At 36.0% G+C, this 24,752-nt stretch overlaps 1 protein-coding gene across 8 annotated transcripts in view; it reads right to left on the bottom strand.

Moving 5' to 3' along the window:
• The window catches only part of NRCAM (neuronal cell adhesion molecule), a 148,417-nt gene that overhangs the window by 39,583 nt on the left and 84,082 nt on the right, over positions 1–24,752 (bottom strand). For 5 of the 8 annotated variants that reach the window (XM_066183094.1, XM_066183088.1, XM_066183089.1 and 2 more), the window contains exons 6-19: positions 24,137–24,242; positions 21,221–21,417; positions 20,203–20,325; positions 19,657–19,827; positions 17,041–17,152; positions 14,952–15,136; positions 13,401–13,532; positions 5,520–5,663; positions 4,372–4,483; positions 3,878–4,044; positions 3,647–3,794; positions 2,972–3,096; positions 1,836–1,865; positions 355–456 (exon numbers count right to left, since the gene is read on the bottom strand). In XM_066183094.1, the coding sequence (XP_066039191.1) occupies positions 355–456; positions 1,836–1,865; positions 2,972–3,096; positions 3,647–3,794; positions 3,878–4,044; positions 4,372–4,483; positions 5,520–5,663; positions 13,401–13,532; positions 14,952–15,136; positions 17,041–17,152; positions 19,657–19,827; positions 20,203–20,325; positions 21,221–21,417; positions 24,137–24,242 (1,854 nt within the window). Of the gene's footprint in view, positions 1–354; positions 457–1,835; positions 1,866–2,971; positions 3,097–3,646; positions 3,795–3,877; positions 4,045–4,371; positions 4,484–5,519; positions 5,664–13,400; positions 13,533–14,951; positions 15,137–17,040; positions 17,153–19,147; positions 19,205–19,656; positions 19,828–20,202; positions 20,326–21,220; positions 21,418–24,136; positions 24,243–24,752 lie in introns of all 8 variants that reach the window. The other 3 variants (XM_066183091.1, XM_066183093.1, XM_066183086.1) reach the window with 2 other exon arrangements.

The raw sequence follows: 24,752 nt of genomic DNA, 5'->3' as shown, positions 1-24,752 counted from the left end.
CAAGATATTAGTAGCTCTCTCCTTCAGAGGCATACAAGCAATGAACAAATCTGCTCTCAACATATTCATATAATCGGACCTTGTCAGACAGACCTCATATTGGTATATATAACTTCAACATTATCTAGCACAAGTTTTTGAATAAAAACCCAGCTCTTCTGGACAGTAAATAGGTCTTCCTGCTTGTCTGTACAGTAGTTATTAAGGGTATGTTATGTAAATAAATGGCAGCTGTAGAGAACTAATCTACCATTTTCCTATGCTGTACACAAAATTTATTCCAGAAATACTTGGAATTTGAGAACAGTTAGAACAATGCTTTCAATGAAGTGTCGTAGATACAAACAAACATACTTGTAATGGGACTGTTGTTTTCATCTCCTGGTATCCATGAGAGTTCAATGCTTCTTTCTAGCTGACCTGTCAATTCTAAGTCAAAGGGTGGATTTGGCCGAGCTGTAAATCAAAAGAACACAAAGTAAGTAACCACACCAGACTATGTAGCTTTATATTTGAAAACAATCCTTACATTCCAATCAAAGAATTCCACAAATACAGCAGGGCAGATCTACTCACTTATGTAAGCATGACTTAAAGACCAATAGCATGCAATTGTTACAAAACAGACAAAAAAGAAGAACTGATGTAACCTGGAAACTTCTATACATTAACAAGAATTGGTATTTATTTTTATCTGTGTCTGAGTGCACTGTGATATAAAAATGTGACGAGATGCAAGGAATTACGAAAATGCACGTTTAGTTTATCTTTGAATGATCATGGGTGGTTATCCTTTGTAACAGACATAACTCATACAACATGGAAAATAAAGAAAAATTTACATCAAAGAAGCTTTTCTAGAACCATTACAAATATTTATATGTGCGTTCAAAACAAGTATACTTCAAATAGAAACTAATTGCAAGTTACTATATTATTTATTTTTGCTGTTCTTTCATAAAGGCTCAAATACCATGCAAACTGTTATTACACATCCTTAAAATGCATAAAGATGTAATTGTCTGTTCCAAATTCATGAAGGTAATTTATTATATGATTTGTTACACAAAAATCATGACTAATAAGTAGGTTCATGTAAGAATACATAAGCATTTTCGCTGAATTGTTTTCACTGGTAGGATTTACATAAAAGTGCTTAAAACCCTTATAAGTGTTTTAGCTTACTATACTGCACTTGAAGCCCCAAATTCAGAAAACACGCTACCAAATTAAAGACTCTATACCATTAAATTTAAGACTGTGCCTAACAGGTGGGGGTTTTTTTTAGTTTTAACTTTCATTTTATAATGTTGGTGCTTTCATCAATTATAAGTCAAACAGGTCAATATGGTCATATTCATCTTATGAGTTGATTAAAATGAAGATAAACTATGAAATAAAATACTGCAGGCCTACAAAGCTGCAAAACCAATGTTGGCATACAACATAATTTGGTTGGTGCAACATCTTTAGTAGTGAATTACCTTTCACGAAAGAGTTGGACTTATATTTTAGATATTTAATTTATTATATAACTCATTTGTATTAGTGTGGTCTTTGAGAAAAACATTGCCATAGTATACCCAATCTTAAATTATAAATAATTTATTTCTGAAAATGATTTATTCCCTAAATATAAAACAGCCTGCACTGTAACATTCCAAAGTCCAGTACTCCAGTATTGAAGCAGTTGGTAAAATGGGATGAAACCACACAGACAAAGACACAGACACACAGAGGAAAAAGGGGGAAAAAAAGGCAAAAAAAAATTGCAACAGGCAAATGAGAAATATATCTGCCTGATGATGTAGAAAGAGAACTTTGTTTTAGTTTACCGTAAATGATAGCTGGTGTTGGGGGAGCAGCTGAAAAGAACATCAATATAAAGGATTTAATCAGTTAGTAGCCAAAGAAACAGAATACTGTAGGTAGTTAAAGACTATAGTTATTAGAGACAAAGAAAAGTTAACTTATATAGATTAAATGGTTAATTTTAAAAAATACATGATAATTTTTCACTGAAGAGCTAAAGAAGTATTATTGAATATTCATTTTTTAAAATAAGGATAGTTCAAGAAAATAAATAAAGTAAGCAATCTTATAAAAACGCCTAAATAAGTACTAGTTTTTTTGCTTAGATCATTCCTGGATCGGCGTAAGATCCCAGCAGAATTTTAAAACACAAACATACTTGACATTGAGTCTCAGACAGAACTCATGTTAAAATCATCCAGGACATCTACTTAAAACTTTCTTACAGATTGGAGAAGGGACAAAGTAATATATTTGGCAAGAATCTGCAACCGTAAAAACTTAGCAGAGAACTAAACTAAAAATACAACCCATGAGAAGTCATACAACCAAGTATGCTCAGTGCTTCGGAAACATAATTTAGCTATCAAAGAGATTCCTCAGACACCATTCTCCCAACAGAACAAATACCTGTTGGAAGGAGTCCAGAGGAAGGCCACTAAGGTGACCACTGAGCTGGAGCACCTCTCCTATGAATACAGGCTGAGATAGCTGGCAGGCCTAAGAAGAGAAGGCTCTGGGGACGCCTTAGAGCAGCCTTCCAGGAAGCACCTAAATAGGCTACAAGAGAGCTGGAGAGGGACTTTTCACAAGGGCATACAGTGATAACACCAGGGGGAATGGCTTCAGCTGAAGCAGAGTGGGTTTTTGTAACGTATTAGGAAGACATCTTTTACAGTGAGGCACTGGAACAGGTTGCCCAGAGAGGTTGTGTGGAAGGTGTCCCTGCCCAAGGGTGTAGCTACTCAGTCATTTCATAAGTAGCTGATTCAAATGCAAACTGTAAGGTGAGACTACACTTTTTAAAAGTTGAAACACATTGACATATAGGTGGCATTTCCTTTATCCTGTCCTAAAAACCAAAACTATGTTTGTGCTTTTCACTTTAAATCTAATGTCGTTTTCATACTTAAGAGTAGAAGTTTGAGAGTATTCTTACCAACAACAGTAAGCACAGCACTTGCTGAAACACTGTCCAGAGTAGTATTAACTATGCAAGTGTATGTTCCATCATCTTTATCAGTTACATTCATAATGGTCAAGTTGTCTTTACCAACTAGAAACCTGTAAATACAATAGATTCAGCCACTGATTTTTCAATAACGGGCACTGTTATAAGAAACTTGCATAAAACATTTTCAAATCCTATATACGTATACATACCTAAACAGCTATGTTTACCCAAGTTAAGCTACGGGACAACATCAGCTTTTTTTTTCCTTCATTGCTCTTGACCATCCCACAGTAATTGTTCATTCTAATGTGCTTTTCTTTCCAAATATATTCAAACAAATATCAAATAGATGTGATCTAGAGCAAAACAGTTTTCTGTCATCTGTTTGGCTTCTTATGTCAATTTTCTTTATCTTACACTTAATCTGTAAGGTCAGTGTCCATAGTTTGTATAAATGTTTACATCTCATTTTATTTTTATTTCTATCTTAATATTTTCATCACACTAGGTAAGTCCTTTAGTCACCAAATACTGGATAGCCATGAGGTTTATCAGTCTTCTTTGGAAAATGTCAATAGGTCAATATGTTCCTTTCAAAGAGTAGGAAAAGGAGCAGAGAAAAACACATATAAATTAAAAATAAAACTATGTGGTCCTTACCTTTCATCATCTGGCAGTTCATCATTGTCCTTCAACCATGTAACTGTTGGTAGTAAGGTAGAATCATGTTTTATTATACACTCAAAAGAAACCTGGCCATATCTCTGAATCACTTTGTATTCTGGCTGTTTAATGATCATTGTTGGATCTGAAATTTAAAATTAAAATTAGATATTCAGAAAGTCTGAAATTCTGTACTAATCAGTGATGAAAGAATGACTAATTTCTCACCTTTAATTTCCAACTGCACCTCATTTTGTATCTTTCCTAATTCATTCCTTGCTACACATGTGTATGTACCAGCACTATTCTTCTGAGCCACTGGAATTTCCAAGGTTCCGTTATCATGGAAAACATACTCATTTCCACGCAAGATGCTACCTTTCACTCCCTTAAACCTTTATATAAGAAGTAATATCATTAGCCAGCATCACAGTTAAATTCTGTATGGTTTTATTATCAAAAAAATACAAACTTAGGACTGCCACATTAGAAAATAGAAACAGAAGCACTCAAAGAAATTTAAACTTGACTCTAGGCGTAACTTTACGGCTGGTTCATTAAGTACGTGCAACATTGTATTAGCGGATTGTAAACAGCATGTATTTTAAAATACACTATTTAAAAATTGTAAATAGAGTTTAAAGAGATCTAAAGCTTTAAATGTTTGTTTCCATAGATATAACTGGCTCATCTTCTGTAACATAAGTACAGCTAGAGCTTACCATTCAATTTCAGGCTTAGGTGACCCAAAATAAGCACAATCTAGCAGTGCAGGACTGTCTGCGATGACTTGATACAATTTATTAGCAGGAGTTAGAATTCTTGGTGGCTCAGCTGAAAAGACAAAGACATCTGCATCTGGTTACAAAATTCCAAATTGTAAATATATAGTAAAAAGTATAGTAACAAATACAAAACACAAGACATCAAGAATGGCCTAAAGAATTACATGTAAACATTTTTCTCTGAGATTATGTCAGGTCTCAGTCTGGGTTCAAATGCATTCTACTGGTACTAGCCTGAGGAAAAGCTAATGCAGGGAAATTATCTTGTGAAAAACAACTGTTTCTTGCCTATTTACAAGTAATAGTGATGAGCACCAAAGGCAATTATTTCAATTGAAAAATTTAAATCAGTATGTACTTCAAGAAGATAATCTCCTGGGTGCAGACCGAACTATCTAATTGCAAACAAACCTGCAGGCAGAAAGAGGCTAGGATGCATTTTTGGTCTAACACCTACATTTTCTTTCTTTTAAATGACAGTGTCAATCAACACATCTGCCAGTTCCTGCAGGGGAGTCACTAGAGGCCATTCTGCCTAGAGTTTTGTTACTAGATTTGTTAAATTCAGTGAGAAGAATTAGAGGGGCCACAACATCTTGTAATCAGAAACACGTGCCAGGGAAGCCTTAGAGACAAATGCACAATCATGTCCCGTTACAACAAACAGGAACTCAGAGATCATCTATTCCACTAATTCAAAACATCTATACTCAATGAAACTGTATTGAAAAGTACTAACTTAAGCAATACTAATTCCTGCCTTTTTTGTCGGGCTTCTGTTTAACTGACTCACATAAACAAACCAAACCAAACCAACAAACCAAAACAAACAAACAAAAAAGAGATAAAATTTCTTCCAAGTTTTTCCAGCTTTCACATCTATCCATCTCACTTTGGAACAGTGAAAGTGAAATTCAGGAATATCCTAGAAAAAACAAGGTATGTAAACCCTTGCTCTATACTGGGGCCAAGAAATAGATCAATTCCCAGTGAAGACCTCAAGCAAGTCTTGATTATAGAGTCTGTGTTAGCAGGAGACAACTGAACACCCAAGAAAACAGAGAAATATAAAGTCTGTTTCTTACCCAGAACATTCACAAATGCATTTGCTAGCAAGTATCCATATTCATTAGAAGCATTGCACTGATAGACAGCACTTGACCTTTCTTGCACGTGTGAGAAAATAATGGTGTCACCATCCACCTTTCTGCTAGGATCTTCTGGGGCAACTGTTGGTGTAAAGAAGAAGAGTTATTGCTTTTCCTAAACTGTTATTGGATTGCAAGTTTCATACTTTTGAAAAGAAGGAAGAATCTGACAGAACAATATACCCTTTATGTTTATTCTGCCTAAGTGACTAATGATTGGTAAAAATTTGAATTTTAATACAGTTCAAAAAGTTCTCCTAATTCTACAGGTATTAACTCAGGATTGTAGAGTCTCCATTTCTGGAGAGGTTTTTTTGGTTTGTTTTCCGAGAAAATGAAGCTGAGATTGAATTTTTCATGCAATACAGAGGAAAAATACCAATATAGCAAGATTCAGGCAAATACAGTCAATATCTAGAAAAATACAAAAATATTTCTGAATGTCAAAAGAAAATCCTGATACAATGACATAGCCCTCTGTGACTTTAAAGTTTTGAATCACCATAAATAATTTTCCAAATACAAAAGAAAGTCATACTCAGTTGAAAATTATCTCAGAGTAAAGAATAAGCATTCCTTCACACAAAATCAAGAAACAATCTTCACAACAGCAGAGTTAGCAATTCAGTAGGTGGCACTCTTTCCCTTATGTAAGAATCACACAATGCCATTTTCTTGTCTGTTCTGGAGGGGCCTGAGCTGTCAAAGGTCTTCTGCATCTCAGAAGCACCCAGGACATAACTGAAAATAAAATTCTAAGAAAATACTGAAGAAGAATAATAGCTGTCAGTTCTGATACAACTGGATGGCGTTAGAGAAGTATAATGAAGAAAAAACTTAGCTTGTGACACTGCACTGCATAAAAATGCACAATCTATCATTTAATATTTTATGAACATATTAAATAAAACCACATATATTATTATTGTATTAAAAAGCACATGTATTATTAATAATGAAAATTAATGGTAAAAATACTGATCTACTAATATGAAAAATAGATGTATTCATACATAAATAAATGTATCCTAGTTTGGCTGCATCATCAAAATTGACACCCTTACTTAAGCCTGAAAAAGTATTTGTGGAACACATTCTCATATAAGGAAATTCTTATTTCAACTCATAAAAAAGATCAATCAACTAAATTAACATCAATTTTCTGTGACAGGAACCTTTTCATTCAGACAATGCCTTAGTTCTCATCTGTAAAGAAAACGGAGACATTTCTCCTGCTTTTTCTTAAAGTATCTATTACTGAATTCTCCACAAAAGTAACCAGAAGAAGAGGACCAGTTCTGTGCTTCTGCTTAAGGGCATTTCCAGCTTGGATGAAATCTAAGGCAATTTTTCATGTAAACACCTCAATTTCCAAACAGCTGCCTCAAGAACAGATTTCAATTTCTATTTTTCCTGGTCTTCCATCACTCTGAGTTCAAATCAACATCACAAATTCAAAAATTTCAGGAAGGAAAAAAAAGGTACTACTGAGATTTTAAATGCTTATTCTCTGGACTTCTGGATTGCTGGCATGTATTTTTCTCTCCTTTGCTTTACTTTTAATTGTGTTCTATGTTTCACACTGCTTCCTTTTCTATGTAAATGCCATTTTTATTATAAGATTCACAGGCTGAAAATAGCCGGAGCAGGTGAGTAGCCCAGCAGGCAGGCCAGTCAGCTGCGGGAAGTGGTCTGTTTCTGCATACAAATCACAGTTAAATAGAAGACAGGCACAACTGCTCTCCCACGAGGAAGGAGAACTGCCCACAGCAATTCCAAGCAGGGCTGCTTCCAGCTCTGAGCTGCAGGCTTCCCTCCACTCATGCCCTCTGAATCCTGCAGCACTTTCTGCACCCAGGCAGGTCTTTAGTGGGTGCACAGACTCATGCACACTCCAACACAAAATCTCTTACAGGATGATGGTAGGGCCCCTCCTAAGAGATGGAAGCCATTAGTTCAGTCCTCTATGGCTGAAGGAACTGCATTGTAAAAGAATGATCTAACCATTAAATTACAGTATAAAAAGAGGGGCAGTATCTTCCCTTCCCACTGCTGTACTGAAGGAGAAAAGGAGATATCCCCTTTCAGCTATCTGAAAGAAAGGAGGTAGGTGCCTGTTCTCTGAAAAGGGCTTCAAGCTGAGGTCCCAAGAGAAAAGAAGACAGCAGTGTCAGGTTAGCTGGTGCTTTCTGTTAACTGGTCTAGCCACGTGGATGCTGAAGGGCACTGATTCAAAAGCTTGCTGTTAAAACTGGTATCTGTTCAACTGTTGAATACAGCTTCTTTAATGGTCTGAAGCACCCACTGCTGCACTCACAGACACAGAAACATTGAGCTTGGAAGGGACTTTTGGAAGTCATCTGGTCCAACTCCCTGCTCAAGCAGGGCCACTTGGATCAGTTATCCAGAATTGTGTCCAGATGGGGCAAGGATCACCTTCCTCTACCTGCTGGCTATACTTTTGTCTCATGTAGCCCAGGATAAAGTTAGCCTCTTTGCGACAAGGGCACTTTGCTGGCTCATGGTCAACTTGATGTCCACCTGGATGCCTAAGTCCTGTTCTCCTAAGCCACTATCCATCTGGATGGTCCCCAGCACGTACTGGCACTGAGGCTGCTCCTCCCCAGGTGCAGGATTTTGGTCCACTGATCACCCTCTCTGGGTTTGGCTATTCAGCCATTTTTCTATTCATCTCCATCTGTTTATCCAGCCCCTACATCAACAGCTTGTTCATGAGGATCTAATGGGAGACAGTGTCAAAGGCCTCACTGCAGTCCAGGCAGAAATTATCCACTACTGTTGCTCTCATCTATCTGGCAGTCATTTCATCATAGAAACATATCAAGTTGGTCAATCCCTTGGTGAAGTCATGAAAACTACTCCAAAAAGTTTTCTTGTTCTTAATGTGCCTTGAAATGGTTTCCAGAATCAGCTGCTCCATCACCTTCACAGAGATAAAGGTGACGGTGACCAGCTTGTAGTTCCCTGGTTTCTCCTTCTGGCTCTTGGTGAAGACAGGAGTAGCATTTGCTTTCTCTCCATCTTTAGGCACTTCTCTCAGTTACCATGATCAAGCAAAGATTACAGAGACTGTTCTTGCAATGACATATGCCAGCTCAGTCAGAACTTGTGGTTGCATCCCATCAGGGCCCACAGACAGGTACGCTCAGTTTGCTCCTGACCTAATCCTTTTCCAGCAAGGGTACATTTCATTCTAGTCTTTTCCCCTGGTCTTTGGGACCTGGGATTCCTGAAGGTCAGTCTTGCTAGTAAAAGCTGAGGAGAAATAGCATGCAGTACTACAGCCCTTTCCATATACCAGCCTATCTGGTTTTTTGTTGTTTTTTCATTTTCTGGGGAAAAGGAGTGATGGCAGGCCACTCAAGCACTGCTTTGTTTGTGTTTATGAATATTCTGGTCACATTACACAATAGCTGCATATGAAGGAGAAAATGCTTGTGACACATCAGACAAAGCTGAATTTGGCACCAATAGCCAAAAGAGCAAAAACCTATGTAATTCTTAAAATGGGCTTGTACAAGCAGGATAATGAATTTTGAGGATTTGCTATAGGAGTTCTGCTGCTGTGACAAGGCAGGTGAACGTGTGCCATCTAAGAGCTAACATTTGCTCCCAATAACTTCAATATTCCAATAATGGAATCTCAGCTTATGAATGCGTTTTGGTCCTTTCTGAACAAAGACCTGGTTTCACCTAGTTTTTTCATCACACTGTACAATGACACAGCTTCTTGACTCTAGCCATGTTCAGCATATTCCTATACAGAGAAGGCAGGCCCTCCATCAGATACTTTTGCCATAGTTGGAGATCAGTACCCTGAATAACTTCTGTTCATTTGAATGCATCTGTGTCATAAACTTCTGACAGCCTAAGCAATTACTTTTGCCAGTATGTGTAAATAACCACTAAGGCACCATTACTACTTTTTTTCTTGAGCAAAAAGACAATGACATGTACTCTCTGAACAGAAGCAGTTAAAACACACCATTAGGCTTAAAACTGGAAGGGAGAAAATCTGGATTAAAAAAACATGGATAACTGAAATGTTAAATAATATCTTCTTCCTTTTCTTACCAATCTCACTTACTCCTCAGAATATTATTTTCCTGTGATCACTGAAATCCATTTTTTCCTGAATTTCTGATTCTGACAGTTCTACTGTCTCCAAAGGCTCACCATTACCTGCACTAACTAAAACCATCCTTTGACTATTTTGTGCAGAATTGAAAAAACCTGATTATCAAAGTTTTTTTCATCTGCTGAAGTTCCTAGACCAGATGCAAAGTTCCAAAACAATGACAGCAGAAGCAGTGGATTAAGATCTTCCCAAGCAGTCTTCTCTGCAAGACCGAAATACTGGGGACATTAGGGTCCAGAAAATTTCTTCCCACTCTCCCATGGCTGCAGTGAACAGCTTGTAGTATGTACTCTCAGAGAAAATGATGGATGATGATCTCAGCCAGGGATTATCAAGGCGTTTCATGAAGGAAATCTAAGGGCTAATATTTCTCCCTTAAATTCAGTGTGAGTACTAATGGAGACTAACTCAAATCCAGAGATTCACTGTGAGATGTGATATAACAAGGGGAGAACGTGTTGAAAGAAGATAAACAGCATCTTTGCACTACTTTGTATAGATCTAAATGTCTGTCTAATATTTAATAGCTCATCATGAACCATAAACCACTGGACCAAAAAATCAGTCTTTGTAGAGTATTTGCAATGCCTTTCTAAAGGCCAATTATGAAAGTGTTTCCCCTTCCCAATTAATCTGGGTTGTTACTTTCTTAAAAGTTGAGATACTTTATGCATGGCTTCCCTTTTGTAAAACCATGCTGAATATCTAAGCAGTAAGACACAATGGATTATGCAGTGATATAAATAATGCAGATATTGAGTGTTAGTTGAAGCACAAGGCAACACAGAGTCATGGCCTGAACTTTCAATTGCTACTTGCCAAAGTAATTCTAATTGACCTTAACGGGATGTGAGTTCAACATAGTCCTGTGAGTAAATATTAGGAGGTTAGGTCAGGTCCTTATCACTCCAACATGTCTAAATCAGCTTTTTCTTTTAGAAATGCTGGTGTTTTTAGCATGACTGTTGAAGAAAACTAATTAAAATATTTCAGGGAAACCTAAATTCTTGCATATTTTTTTTTTTTTAACTCAGATTAGTGTAATATTGAACAAATTTCACACCATTGCAATTTCATTTTATAGTTGCTAACACACAGTACATTTTTCTCTACTTTTTTTTTTTTTTTTTTTTCCCCTATAGATATTTAAACCTCAGCCTGTGACAGAGACACGGACGAATGGTTCTTTATTCAACATTCCCGTTTCCTTGTCTGACTCTATTATGGAAAAACAAAACCGGAAGAATTAAGTATCTCCCAGTTGTGCTTTCCAACAGAAAATTAAAGTATTGCAAACAGATTACTAGGCCACAAGAGGCACATTGTGGGATATATGATGGCAGCAGGGCTTTGAAATTCAAATGTAGCTCTTTTTCTTTGAAATCCTGCCATGGGTGTAGCTCTCTCAGCACTGCCCTGAAGCTGAAACAGCTGCTTTAGTTTCCTTTTACAGTGATTTCCTAATCATTCAGTTGGAAGATGAGGGGCTCAATTCTATAATTTAGTAACAAGTGAACAAAAAGGCACACTGTACTTGGTAATTTCCAGAACAGCTTTTGATAATTCAGAATAGTAAAAATCACAAGAATCTTAAGAACTGCACTTTCTGTGATCACGATGCTTCTCATAGATGCCCTGACAGATGCAGTGTACTGGAGCATCCAATCAACTTGCACTTAAATATGTAATGTGGATAAGACTTCAGCTTTTCTCAGCAGTGAAAGTGACCTTTAATATAAGGCTGAGCTACCCACTTACTTATTTTCCTGTGTTCTTTTCTTTCTTTTTTTTTCCCTACTGAGTTTGAGTGGGTAATTTAATTAAAGTCTTGTAATTTTTACTGAATTCCCCTCAACAAGACTTTGTGTACTGATTCCTCAAGGCCAGTCCAAGAAATGCTGCCCTTATATCTGGGAAACTTGGTGGCATCCTGGAGCTGCTTCTGAAAACTCTGTTTCTTAATGTTTTACAGATACCATGAAAGAATGCAGAACACATCACTGCTTTTCTGGAAAATGTACTTGTTGGTCATTTGATCAGCTCATCCTATAGCTTTGAAAAGGAAGACAAGCAAGGCAAAGCTGACTCTCATAGCCAGGTAAAAAAGATTTTACTAGTCAGGAGGTCTGAAATACTAGTTCAACTACAAGAACTGCAGGAAAAAGTCCCCTCCAAACAAATAAAAAGTAAATGGTGAGTATACAGAAAACAACAAAGGAACATGAGACCACCAAAAACACAGAAAAAGTGAAGGACAGGTACAGAACTTTGAGGATAACAAATGCCTTATCATATATTTATTTATAAATATATACTATACAAAATTACATTGATATTTTCCTGTTTTTCTGTCTTACCATTGCTTGATGAGGTGATTAATGTCAGTTTACATAACTTATTTACCAATGGAAACTTCTCATTTTAAATCTCATGTTGTAGATCTCACTTTCCATTTAATTACGATTCCTGAAACAGGTTATTTGCTAAATATTTCTCTTTGTTTCAATATATAGCCTTATTTTGCCCCCACAAAGTTGCATTTTTTCCCTACAAATAAGCTTAATCTCTTTTGTATACCAAATACTTCAAATATATCTAATGAGGGTTCTCATTTACCTCTTGCTATCACCTAGATTCTGACCATAGATAATCCTTCTCCACACCCCAAACTGGGTGAATGTTAATGAAAAACTTCTCCAACTCTAAAGCTTCTGAAAGTGACAAAAGGGATACTGTCCTACTTTAAGCAGACCAGTATTTTAGAGTACATTATCTCTCATGAGCCAACAGATGAGACTGTCTGGTTTTTATTATTGTTTTTAGAAAGAGGAAGGATAAAGGTAGAAGAACCAAGTGTGACTACAGTACAGGGTATGCTCAGTGCACACCCAGCTGACAACACATTGCAGTGTCCTCCAGCAAGCTCTTTCCAAGGCAAGTTGCACTATATATAGCAGCTTGTCATACAGCATTGCCAGTCATAACACTGCAGCAACTAAGTGGCTCAATCACCAGTTCAGAGCTGCTTTTCTTACCCATGCACACAGAAACAGCCGTTCCACTGCCTTAGGGGTTCCTTTTCTTTGACACCTACTCCGCACAAATTGTTTGCCAGGTAGGTGCTGACACACTCAGACAGTTTTGCTGCTGCAGCTTCTTAGAGCTGAAGCCTGGAAGGCTCAAACATGCACAAAGCTGCAAATCCTGCAGTGTACTGCAAATCCTACAAGTGCTCTGTATATCCACAAATGTGAGGACTTCACTTTTTATGCCACATTTAGAATTCCTAGGCAACATTAGAGTTGCAGTGGGGCAGCAAAGGAGAGATCTAGCAGACATGACTGTCACAGAAATGACAGACATCCCAGCAACGGCCCTGTGAGAGGGACCATCCAATCTCCACAAAAACTACTAGCAGAATGCCAGACAGAAGAACCAGGAGCATGATTACACATTTTAGCTCTCTCAAGCACATTAGAGGCACATGTTGTTCAACTTCTATGAACCACAGTATTTTTATCACATCTTTTATGATTTAGTATTACCTGTAAGGCAAAAACTACACAAATACAGGCTCTTCACATCTATTTGACAAAAACCACCCTAAGACTACTCGTATTTTCTTACTCATGCTCCTGTAAGGTAATTAAGAATCTTACTTGCTATGGGAACACCATTTGCTAACCAGCTTATACTAGGCTTTGGGTTGCCATTAGCTCTGCAGATCAATGTTCCATCTTCTCCAGGAGACAAGACCAAGTTTCTGGGTGCTGTTATCCAGTATGGAGCAGCTGAGTTTAAGAAAAGAAAGACAGCAATTATATTCCAAAATTATGTAAAGAAGATCATAAGGCATGGTAATCAGAAGATAATTCAAACAAGGTATGTGTAGATACAGACTTACAGCTATACTGTTACTTTATATTTACATGTATCTATATATATATGTGATACTCAGTTAAGTGGTAGATCACACATTGGGCTGAACTGACACTTTGGTCACCCACTGCATGAAAATTCTGAGATAAACAAGAGGATTTTTGTTTCATTTAGTGTTGCCTGCTTTGAATCTAATTTACCTTCCCTAAAGCAAGCAAAATTTATCTGAGTATGGCAATTGCAGACACTTCAGTGGTCTTTTGATTAATTACAGAGATATCCATGCTCTTAGTAGTTAGGCTGTTAGGAATGTATTTAGGCTTGATTACACGAAAAGATTCCATGTCAAGAGCAAAATTTTAAAATGGTAAAATTCTTGGTCTCACTCAATTCATTCATGATTGCAGTGGGGCCAGATGTTTACCTGAGACAGATGAAAATACAGATATCAAAATGGGTGAAACACTGTCCTTACTAGAAGGTATTCTATTTCTCCATTCTTTTTTACAATAAATAACCACAAACGGCATATATTATCACATCTTGCAACTAATTTTCAGATTTTGGATTGATGGACAGATGCAAACAGAAAATTAAACTTCTGTTCTTAGAAAGGAGATTAAATGCGATCATAAAAAGATGCTGATCTACAGCAAAATAAATTACTATTTAGCATGCAAAGTAAGCAATACAGCTGATTATTTCAATGACTAATTAACTGTCATTACAGTTTTTTGTTTCATGGTATTCACAGCATACTTACAATTCCTATTTAGACAAACATATTGTAAATGTTTTTAGCACTATAAGGCATCATTTTGGGTAAAAAACATGAAGAAGATAGGAACCCAGAAATATCAGTAAAAGAGAAAAAGGAAGAAAAACATAAGACTGTAAGACAACAGTAAAATAGAGGAAAGAAATAATCTGGCCTATATGAATGGAGAGAAGCAAAATGGAAAAAACAAGGATGAGAAGATGAAGAGAGATGAGGAGAAAGAGAAACAAGAGAAAGACACAGTCTAATGACAGATAATCAAAGAATCTAAAATAAATGTAGTACTTGTGCAAACTAAGGCATTATCTTACCACTGTTACAGAAGAATACCAGTTTAGCCTGATGCTTTACAAAGTAACATTAAAAGATGAAAAAGATATTGCAGATAGTAAAGCCCTTCCAGTGTTAGAATTCAGACAATTGAATGTTACCTCAGGGTGATTTTTAACTATTATCATTCATCCTTTTAGCTATACTTCATCCTAGAAAGCCTGCTTCAATCCTACATTCATTACATTACATTACATTACATTAAGGATAATTTTACTATTACCTTTCACAGTTACTGAAATGACATGATGAACTGAACCTAATGTATTTCTTGCTATACATTTGTAGTTCCCAGAGTCAGCTTCTGAAACATCTATAATCTTGAGAGTTTTCTTAAAGTTTTCAAAAAATGTTCTGTTGGCTGGCAGTTCCCCACCCTCTTTGATCCAGCGGATTACTGGTGTGGGTCTGGAGAAGTAAAAGCACAGATCAAATTTAGGGACTGAAGAAAAGGAAGATAAGAGTTCAGCATGTTAATATTTTTAATATATGTTTTATAAATAATTATTTTAAGAGCCTCTACCCAGATTCTGGGCCACATCCAACAAATATGAAAAACATGCCAGCATTGTTTATAGGAAATGACAAGTCACACTAACATTGTCTATGGCCATCTGTTCATAAGATTAATAATTACAGAATACATTTGTCTGCTGATTAATCTAAAAAACCTGATGATTAATAAACGAAGACAAGACAATTTCTACTATTAATTTGATGCTCATGGTGTTTTTAAAGGGAGATTCTATAAAATGACAAGTTCATAATTTTCCTTTGTGTGAGCTTCATGAACATTATAAACTTTACAAAAGAGCTGTAAGGAGACAGAAACATTTCCTGTGAGGAATCAAGAAAAAAATGTCAGTGCTGAGTCAAGTATAGCTACCTGTCACTGCACCAGGTCTAAATCTTGGCTATGCCCCGTGTTGTCCACTGAAGCTGAAAGTTGTTCAAACACATGGAAATACACTTTGAAAATTACAAAAAAATTGCAATTTGTTGCTTACTGAATAGAATGTCCTCTCTCAGATAGTAATAGCTTGAGGCAAATGTTCCCTTAGCAGTCTAATATCACATATTTTATAACACAGACACCTAGCAAAGCTTTTAATTATGGTGCCAGTGATTAGGAATAGTTGTTTCAAAGAATATCTGCATCTGGCCCTTTGTGGACAAGTATTGCCTCACTGATTTTTTTTTTTTTTAATTATATGACAGCTGAAGACACAAAGTCATATAATATATTACACTCTATTTTTTTTCACAAGTTTTATCCAACCATTTTACTGGAGTTTGGATCACTGAATATAACAATTGCAGGGTTGTCAAAAGGCATATATCTATGTTGCAGATGAGGATTACCTGGGCTGATGCTATGCCCACTCACAGGGGTGGTGCTGCTGGGGCAGACACCTGAGCAGGCCACAGCTGAGATAGGAACACTGCACTGATGCTCAGATCAAGCTGTGCCTGTGCCGCTAATGCAAGTGAACATGCGTGTGGGGCTGTGGCACATGATTTGCAATTATCGGCTTTCCTCATGGCTACCTGAGAGCACTCTGCATTATATGCCTTTATGCACTGTAAACATATTTACAGTTCTCGAAATAGGTACTAAAGATTTTCTGCTTCTATTCTATAACCAATCTATTCTCAGATTTCTTCCTGAGAATGAAACTGATTTAAAGATCAACTCAATTCCTGAAGTTAAATTGCTCTTAGTAATTTTCTTTTTGCACAGTAATGAGCAGAAGCAAACTTGCATCGCATTGAAGAAACAAGTACCAATTAAGCTCAATTACAATGAGAAATTAGATGTAAGAACCTGAAGATTTGTTCCAATGATTCCCACCTAGTGGATCTACTAAGTAATTATTAACACATATAAGCAGTTTTCTTGAACAGCAAATCCTTTTCGATTTTTATATCATTTGAGAACCTTATGATCGTAAACCTAGGAAAACAATGGAAGCTTTATTCCTGACTGCAAATCTGTGTAAATGTGCCTGAGTTTAGTCTATAGCATTTCTTGCCTGTGTCCCTTTAAAACAATGGTGCAACCTATATCCTGTGCATAAGGTTTGAGGATATGAGAAGGCAGAGGACTTCTCATATCCTACATGTTCATGTTCCAAAGTCTGCTGATGCCCAAATAAATAGTGGAGCTCCTTAAAAAAGCTCTTTCCATTTTACACTTCTGCTTCTTTGAAACACTTAAGCTTATACAGTGGTTACATTTTAAGCATCTCTGAAATGTTTCCCCCTGCTTCTGTATTTATATTTAGAAAAAAAATGTCTCAAAAGTAACTCACAATCCTGCTGCGATGCACTCCAACAAAAGCACATTTCCTCTGAGTTCCACTTTGGTACTTGTGCTACCTGTTGGTGTTAGAAGGACTGGCTGCCTTTCTGTAACTGGCTTTGCTGGAACAAGAATAAGTAAAAAAAAAAAAAAAAAAATTCTAAATTGTATACTAATACCAATCAAGTGCACACATCCATTCTCACATTTTTAACAGAGAATTTGCTCCACATCGGCCATTTGATTAAAAGTAATTGTGCAGCACAACTACAAAGCTGAACACATTAGTTTTTTGACAGACATAACATATCCGTTAAATGCCACCATTTTGAACACATAGAAGAGAAATGTTGTTATTAAAAGACAGGAAAAATTGATACAAAGCTTTTACATAGGCAACTATGCAGTCTTAATCCTAAGTAGCTGCTGTTTCATTCAACAGAACTATTATGGGGAGTAAGAGGCCACTGGTGCGAGGCACAGTGCAAGACTGAAAGTTACTGAAAATTACTGGGCTTCCATCAAAATAAAAATAAGGCAGAGGTATTTTTAATCAGAAATATAAAACAGGGGAGTGAAAGGTACAGTCTGCTTTGGAATATGTTTTAATATTTTGTAGACAATGTGAGGCATTGTTTCAGAAATTAATGTATTTTCCTCTTACTATATATTCAACTTTAATTCAAGCTGTTCCCCAGTCTTGCAATATAGAACCTTGATTAACCTGTAAGCAATAACCACAGTAAACAGAGAGCTATAAATATAAGACTCATTTCTGACATTAAACTCTGTTGGCTTTTGAAGTATATGGTAATTCCTATGCCTTCATGGAGTTCAGAATAAGAGTTTTCTGTAACTATACAGTGTTTTCTGTAAGTACTCTAATGTTCTCTAGCAGTAATTTTAATATATGGAATTAAATTGCTCTGAAGTGCTGTAAGGGTCTGAAACATTACAGTAAGTAGTTTTGTTTTTTAAAAACTAGATTATAAACATAATGAAGTATAAGTTTGTTATGGTACAGGATTTACCAATACACGAGCATAAATACAACACTTTGTTCTAATCCAGTATGTGCTGTGAATTTCTTAATAACCAGTACACAAACAACTTAAAGCTGTGGGAGAACAGAGCAGTCTAGAGTTAAGAACGCAGCCGACAGCCACAGCAACAACTCAACTGCTGGCATTGCCAAGGGCTGCTGACTCACTTGGCCAGACTATGAGTGTTCAGAAGAATTACCCATGGTGGTTCTGAGTTGGGAGCCAACCCAACAGTCCTCACTAATTGTAGCTAATATATTGTTTTGTGTTCAGGTACTTATTTCGTGTTTGTCCCTCCTGAATAACATGTAATTTTTATGTGGAGAAGTAAAATACTCTGTGTGCCCATGCTTTAGTTTAGATTGACCTAAATTATGGTTTAATATGCACAAAGCCCTATTTCACAAGGAAGAACACAAAAAATGAAATAAATATCAAGTATTTTCTATGTCACCCAATATCAAGTGGAGAGTCTAGAATCAGTGGTGCTCCAAAGTCAGCCTTGCTAAACACACATACATCTGTTCAGGAGGCTTTAATTCAGAACATACAAAAGACCATTCAATATAGATTAATGGAAAGACCAGCCTAAACACCAAACAAACAAAATTCATCCTACCTCTATGAATTTATTGGTACATTCAGTAAGTTATTAAATGTGAAGTGGATCTGTTAGGTGCTTAATTGTTGTTATTTATTATGCAGCACATGACATTGAATAGTCCTAGTGATAATGAACATAATCAAATTACAAGGTAAATTTGAGGAAAAATATAAAAAATCAACACAGTATAGAAGTAGTTTTTAAAATCTGCACCAGTGTGAAAGCACTCTTTTATTATAAGTGTTTATATTTTCTATGAGCCATATGTTACAAGAGTATCAAAACATTAAATATTTGAAAGGTTCACACTGTGCAGTCCCTTTGTAAAGTATGTATTATCACCAGCACTAATTGATACCTTCATTAGAAACTGAAAAAGGAGCAAAAGATTAAGTAGCCATGGAGGTGAAGTTAGTTAACTAAATGCTACTGTGAAACAAGGAGTATCAGTGGGGACCAGTGTAACTCACCACCATAAATATCAGTGTCACTCAAATTAGCAGCTATAGTGTCATTCAATGAATCCACTGAAATAAACAGAATATCATGAAGAAAGCATACAAGAGGTATAAATAAAAGTTCTGGGAATCAAAAGGTGATGACATGGCCACGGTGAGTTAATCAAGTGATTGATTAATTTGTTTCAATAGTTACAGTAATCATAATAACTTAATATTCTTTCATTGGAAAAACATCTGAAAAGAGTTATTTTTTACACTGTATTTTTTCTATGTATCAAATCTTAAAAAACATTTTTTCAAAACACAAAGCCTTATAAAGAGAAAAACGATAGCTGTTAAAATCAATTTTATTTCAAGAAAACTGGAGATTATGTTTCAAGTTTATACAATAATGCAATTTCTTATTCAAAATTAAAATGACAAAATTCCCTAGCATAACACTACTTAACTTTAGCACATAACTTGATAACTTGGGATAAATACTGGGTAAGTATGTAATTTGGTGATGGAATACCTACTTGAAAAGACTTTTACAGATATGGGTTGTTTCTGCTGTATAGTTTGTGTATGATTAAATCTTGCATAGCAGATATAGTCCTCCCGGGTGTCTTCTGGTTGTACATTAGAAAAATAAAGATCTCCATTTAGACCTTGGGAAACTCTTTCGCTTTGAGGCAGCCTTTGGAAAGCTAAGGGAAAACAAGAACATTTTTATGTCAAATATAATTGACGCGCTGTATTATTATGATCTGCAGACTCCACATTCATTCAATTGCACTTGTTTGAGGCTTGGTACATATATAGACATTTCTAAGCTTCCTGATGAAATCCCTTGCCTACTCATTCTTCCCCAGTGGGTTAATCTACAACTTACAGTAAGATCTCCAACTGCTTTTGGCTTCGTGCTTTTGTGCTGTATGTCTGCTTGTTTCCTCTGTTCTACAGAAATGGAAATTCACTGAATTTTAATTTAGAGGGAAACTTCACCATCTGTGGTTTTGGTAAGCAATGATCCACTACACAGAAAAATTGCAAAATGTCAACAGCATAAAAAACAAACTCACCATTATCCATCCAAAATATGATAGGTGGTGGTAAGCCAACAGGAGGTCTGCAGTGCAGTACTAGTGAATCACCTTCGCGAACATGATTTGGTTCTAGTTTTTCTTTCGTCCACAAAGGCGATCCTATAGAAAGCAATTTTGACACACACACAAACTGTGGATTGGCAAAACCTCAAAACTTTAAAGGGAAAATGTACAAAGTATCCCAAAGAAATGGAAGAACTACATCCATAAGAATGTTAAGTCCTTTCATGTTTGCTAAAGTCTTTATTTTTGTTCTTTTTTATGTTTTCTTGGAAGAAAAGTACATCAATGATTTATTGAAAGTATAATCAACTGATTCAAATTATTTTGTCTACTCACTAAAGATTTTATAACAGTATCTTGCAAATTTTTAACTATACAAAAAAAAAGTGATGTGCTAAAATAGAAAAAGGGGTAGACATTCCTGAAGCCGTATTATATACACACTCTTTAATTAAGATGTGAGAACAGCACATTTTAAGCTGAGAAGCTTTAAAACTCAACTGAGACAAAGCTCATAAAAAGCTGTAGAAACAATCTACCATTAGTTAAAAATTTTTAGGTGCTTTTTAGTTCCAATCTGTTATGTTTTAAAGCTATTACAAAAACTATGGAACACAGACTTCATACACGGAATAAAAATTGCTATCATCAATTATGCCATCAATGTCAACAAATTATCCTTAAAGCCTTAAGAATTTAAATATTTTATTCTAGCAGTAGTGTCATACATACAACTCAATTTCAAACATTATAAGATTATCCAGATGTATCAATTAAAAAAACTCGGTTATTGAATTTTTGTAAAAAAGTATTTGAGAGAACATGTAATACAGTATTATACCTGAGTATTAGAAAATCGGCAATAACTTCTAGGATTGTAATTTGGATGACTGAATTTTTAAGATGGAAAAATAAAAAGGAAAAAAGTTCATAAGGAAATAAGAAAACCAAAGTGTTTGACACTTTATGAACATTAAGAGTTTTTACTTACTAGAAGGCCTTATAACGATATTGTTGGAAATGGCTGCTCCTCGTTCATTTCTTGCTGTGCACTGGTAAACTCCCTCATATGCTTCTGCCTTCCCACCATTCATAATATTTATGACAAGAGTCCCTGAATTTGGTTTCATTGTTACCTGTGCATCTTTATCTATATCAAAATGAGTTCCATTCCGTGTCCAGGAGAAGCTAACAACAACAACAAAAAAAACCCAACAAAAAAAGAAAAGTTTATTCTTAGCTTCTTTTTGTAGATTGTATGAAGAAAAAACTAATTAACAAAAATACATGTTATTTTTTCATTAGCAGATGAGTAAGACTCACTGCCAGACTAAATTAACTAATAAAGAAATACAGAATTTTACTATAAGAAATCTGGCAATATTTTAAGATAAAAGGTTTGGCTGAACTTGTTAACAAGAGCTATTTCAAAGCCAATTCTTTTTTTAAAAAGTACAGTAAAAATTTCTGAGGCTAATCATAGATGGAAAAGAACTGATTTCCTTTCTACTAAAAATGATGCAGTAACATCTGCAAGAACTGATATTGCTACAGCTACATTAGCATTTCCATTATAAAACCTATTGTTGAAAGGGTTTATTATAAACCTGTCTTTAAAAACTTGCTCAGGGCTGAAATGTGTCATCTCAGGCCCCAGCAGGAGACCATTTCTTTTAATTGGTTCAGCAATTTTGAAGTTAGGCAAGTGAATTAAAGACTGTGGTGAGTCTGATTTCTTTTCAGTATTCTAATGCAAACATAGTTTTCTAATTGAAATTATATAGTCTGATAGCCTTTATTTAAACTAGTATATTTATAGTGATGCTACTCAAACCAAGAGATGTTTAAGTAGTCATTAAAAATGAAGAAGAATTGAACTCATAAAAGATTGTAAAGAAGCAGAGATTCACAGTCTACAACTTAGACTACTGTAAACACCACTTTCTTGCTTATGCTCTGTTTATGGTCAGTAGAGTCACAGAGAGCTTGACCAATACCTGTGAAGTGCTGAGTACTCACAGCTTCAAATGATATGAACAGCAGTTTTTGTACTTGATACACATTTCAGCTTCAGAATCTTAAGCACAAACACACTTTTTACTGACTAGAATGCTTCCTAAAGTATAAATGTAAATGGTACTGGAAAAGCTCAGATTCTAACTGACTCAAATTGTGTTCTGACCTTCTGCAGCAGCTGGGCAGGACTGGACATGATATTCGCACCTTCTGTTGGGGAAGAGAAGAACTAGACCTGCAGCATTGCTGCACAACACTGCAGTGTTTTTGGGAGGACTACCATGCATAGTGAACTAACAGAAAACCTCTTTCTTACAACTTTGCAGGTGAAGCTTTAGAATGTGAGGTTTCAGTTACCATATTAAGGATGGAAGAAGAAAGTGTAATGTGGATTCAAATAAAAGGAAATGTGGTACAAACCCCTGAATTTGAGATACATGACAGTCAGAGTCTTTGCTGTTTAGCTGTAGGTAGCAGCACATGACAAACCTTTATGCCAGGTGCTCTTACCAAAAAGAAGTTATCACACAATTCACACTGTGGGCTGAGAAAGTCCACCTTTGACTTCAGAGCTCTGGAGCAGCTCAAGTTCCAATATGCATTTGCATGTTATCAAGAGTGATGGACCAACCAGACTAACTACTGATACAAATTAAATCAATGTAATATCTTAAAAAATAAGCAAGACTAAGCACGAGCTTATAAAACTCATTAGAAGACTCTTTACTTAAATTCTGTCACTTCCTCTGTAGCACAGGAACAAAGCCAGATCCGTGTTTGATGGGGAAGATGAGGATGTATAGCAGACAGCCCTGTCACATGGCTCAGGTTCGTCAGGCTCCCAGACAGCTCTCTTTTTCTCTCTGGTAACTCCAACCACAGGTGTTCAAGAGAAACATTTGCAGAAGCAATACAGTTGTCCCAAAGTGGACAATAATCATCTGGTCCTCAAGGTCAACACCCAGACTCTTAAAAGTGGCATTCACTAAAATGCTGATAAACAAAGCAGCTCTGTGGAACTCCTGTCCTCAACGAAACAATAGAAAGGGTGAGAGTATCCCAGATAATCTTCATCTCCTCCATTCTGCTGCCCAGCCTGATAATGACAATGATGCTAAGGCAATCAGCAGGAATAAAGCAGAAAAAAACCTGGTTATTCAGAAGAAACACATCTAACAAGCTCTGTGTCTGAATGAGCAGTTTTAGATGGAGCCTGCTAGTAAGGGGTAGCACAACACTGCTAGAGCAGAGAGATGCACATTTCTCTGTTCATAGTCTCTGCAATCAGAAGCAGCTACTAACAATGCCAGAATGTGTAACGGCTACTGATGTTTCCAGTGCAGGTACTCAGTACTTTGAAATGAGGACTTTTCAAATATTTCAAGATGCTAAAAGAGTATCTTAAAATGGATGATAATCAAGAATCTGATCCATTTCTGCCAAAACCAAAACTTCAGGCTATTAAATTCACAAGGCTGCTGATCAATAAAACTAATACAGACTACATAACTCAAACTACTTCTTAAACTATGCCTAAAGCTGGCACATCATCCAGTTCATAGTACACCACGCCTCCTAGTGTGTTCCATGGGCATTTACCTATCTGGTCTTGTAATAATCAAGTATTATTTTATTGTTAGAGTTGTGAGAAGAAAAAAATGCTATAATTGCTTGATGACTCTAGAAATATTTAAATGTCAAAAGAATCAAAATTGTGCCACTATCTGGTAGCTGTGTAATTTACAGACGTACAGATGTGTGCATGTTTCTGCATGTGCAAGCACATTCATACAGACAATAGTTTAGAAAAATTACAGTATGTTCTCCTTGAACTCCAGAGTTCTTCCATGCTCTTAAGTCAATAAAAGAAAAAAAAAAAATTGCTACTAACCTAGGAGGTGGCTTTCCTTTGGCTTCACACTGTATTACAATATTCTCTCGAGGATCAACAATGTAATCTTTTGGAGATTGCTGAGTTATCGTAGGAGGTTGTGACACTTTGTTATGAAACACAACAAAGAGACATGATTTCAACAATATTTTCAAAGTATGAACAAGACATTTTTGTAAGCAGAGAAAGAAGAATTGCAGTTAGCAACCAAATCATTGATAGAAGAGTGGGATTAAAGTATCGTTTGTATCAGGAGGCTGAACCTCTCTACCCTTGTAAATCAGTGTAGCCATACTAACTTCCAACTGAGCTATCCTGATTTACAGTGGATGAAGATCTTGGCCAAAAAGTTTAATGAAAATATCATTTCTATACCTCAGATTTCAACAGATTTTCTCAAAACCAAAGGACACTCAAATTCTAAGTCCAACAAATCTGAAATGAAGAGTTGCAAGACATAAACCTCCACAAAATGGTTTTTTACCAAAGAGAAGGAAAAAATTTACATTGCTTTGTGCTTCTAAACATTTTATGTATTTTCAAATTCCCTGTGGGTGAAACCTTTCCACACATTTATTATGCTTAACATTTGCATTAATCTAAAAAGCATGCTTTT

The sequence above is a fragment of the Chamaea fasciata genome, unplaced genomic scaffold (genome assembly GCF_029207755.1).
Source record: "Chamaea fasciata isolate MVZ Bird 193981 ecotype frontalis unplaced genomic scaffold, bChaFas1.0.hap1 SCAF_5, whole genome shotgun sequence".
In the NCBI taxonomy this organism is placed as follows: Eukaryota; Metazoa; Chordata; class Aves; order Passeriformes; family Sylviidae; genus Chamaea; species Chamaea fasciata.
The sequence above is the reverse complement of the archived record's forward strand: the minus strand, read 5'-3'. Positions and strand labels throughout refer to the sequence as shown.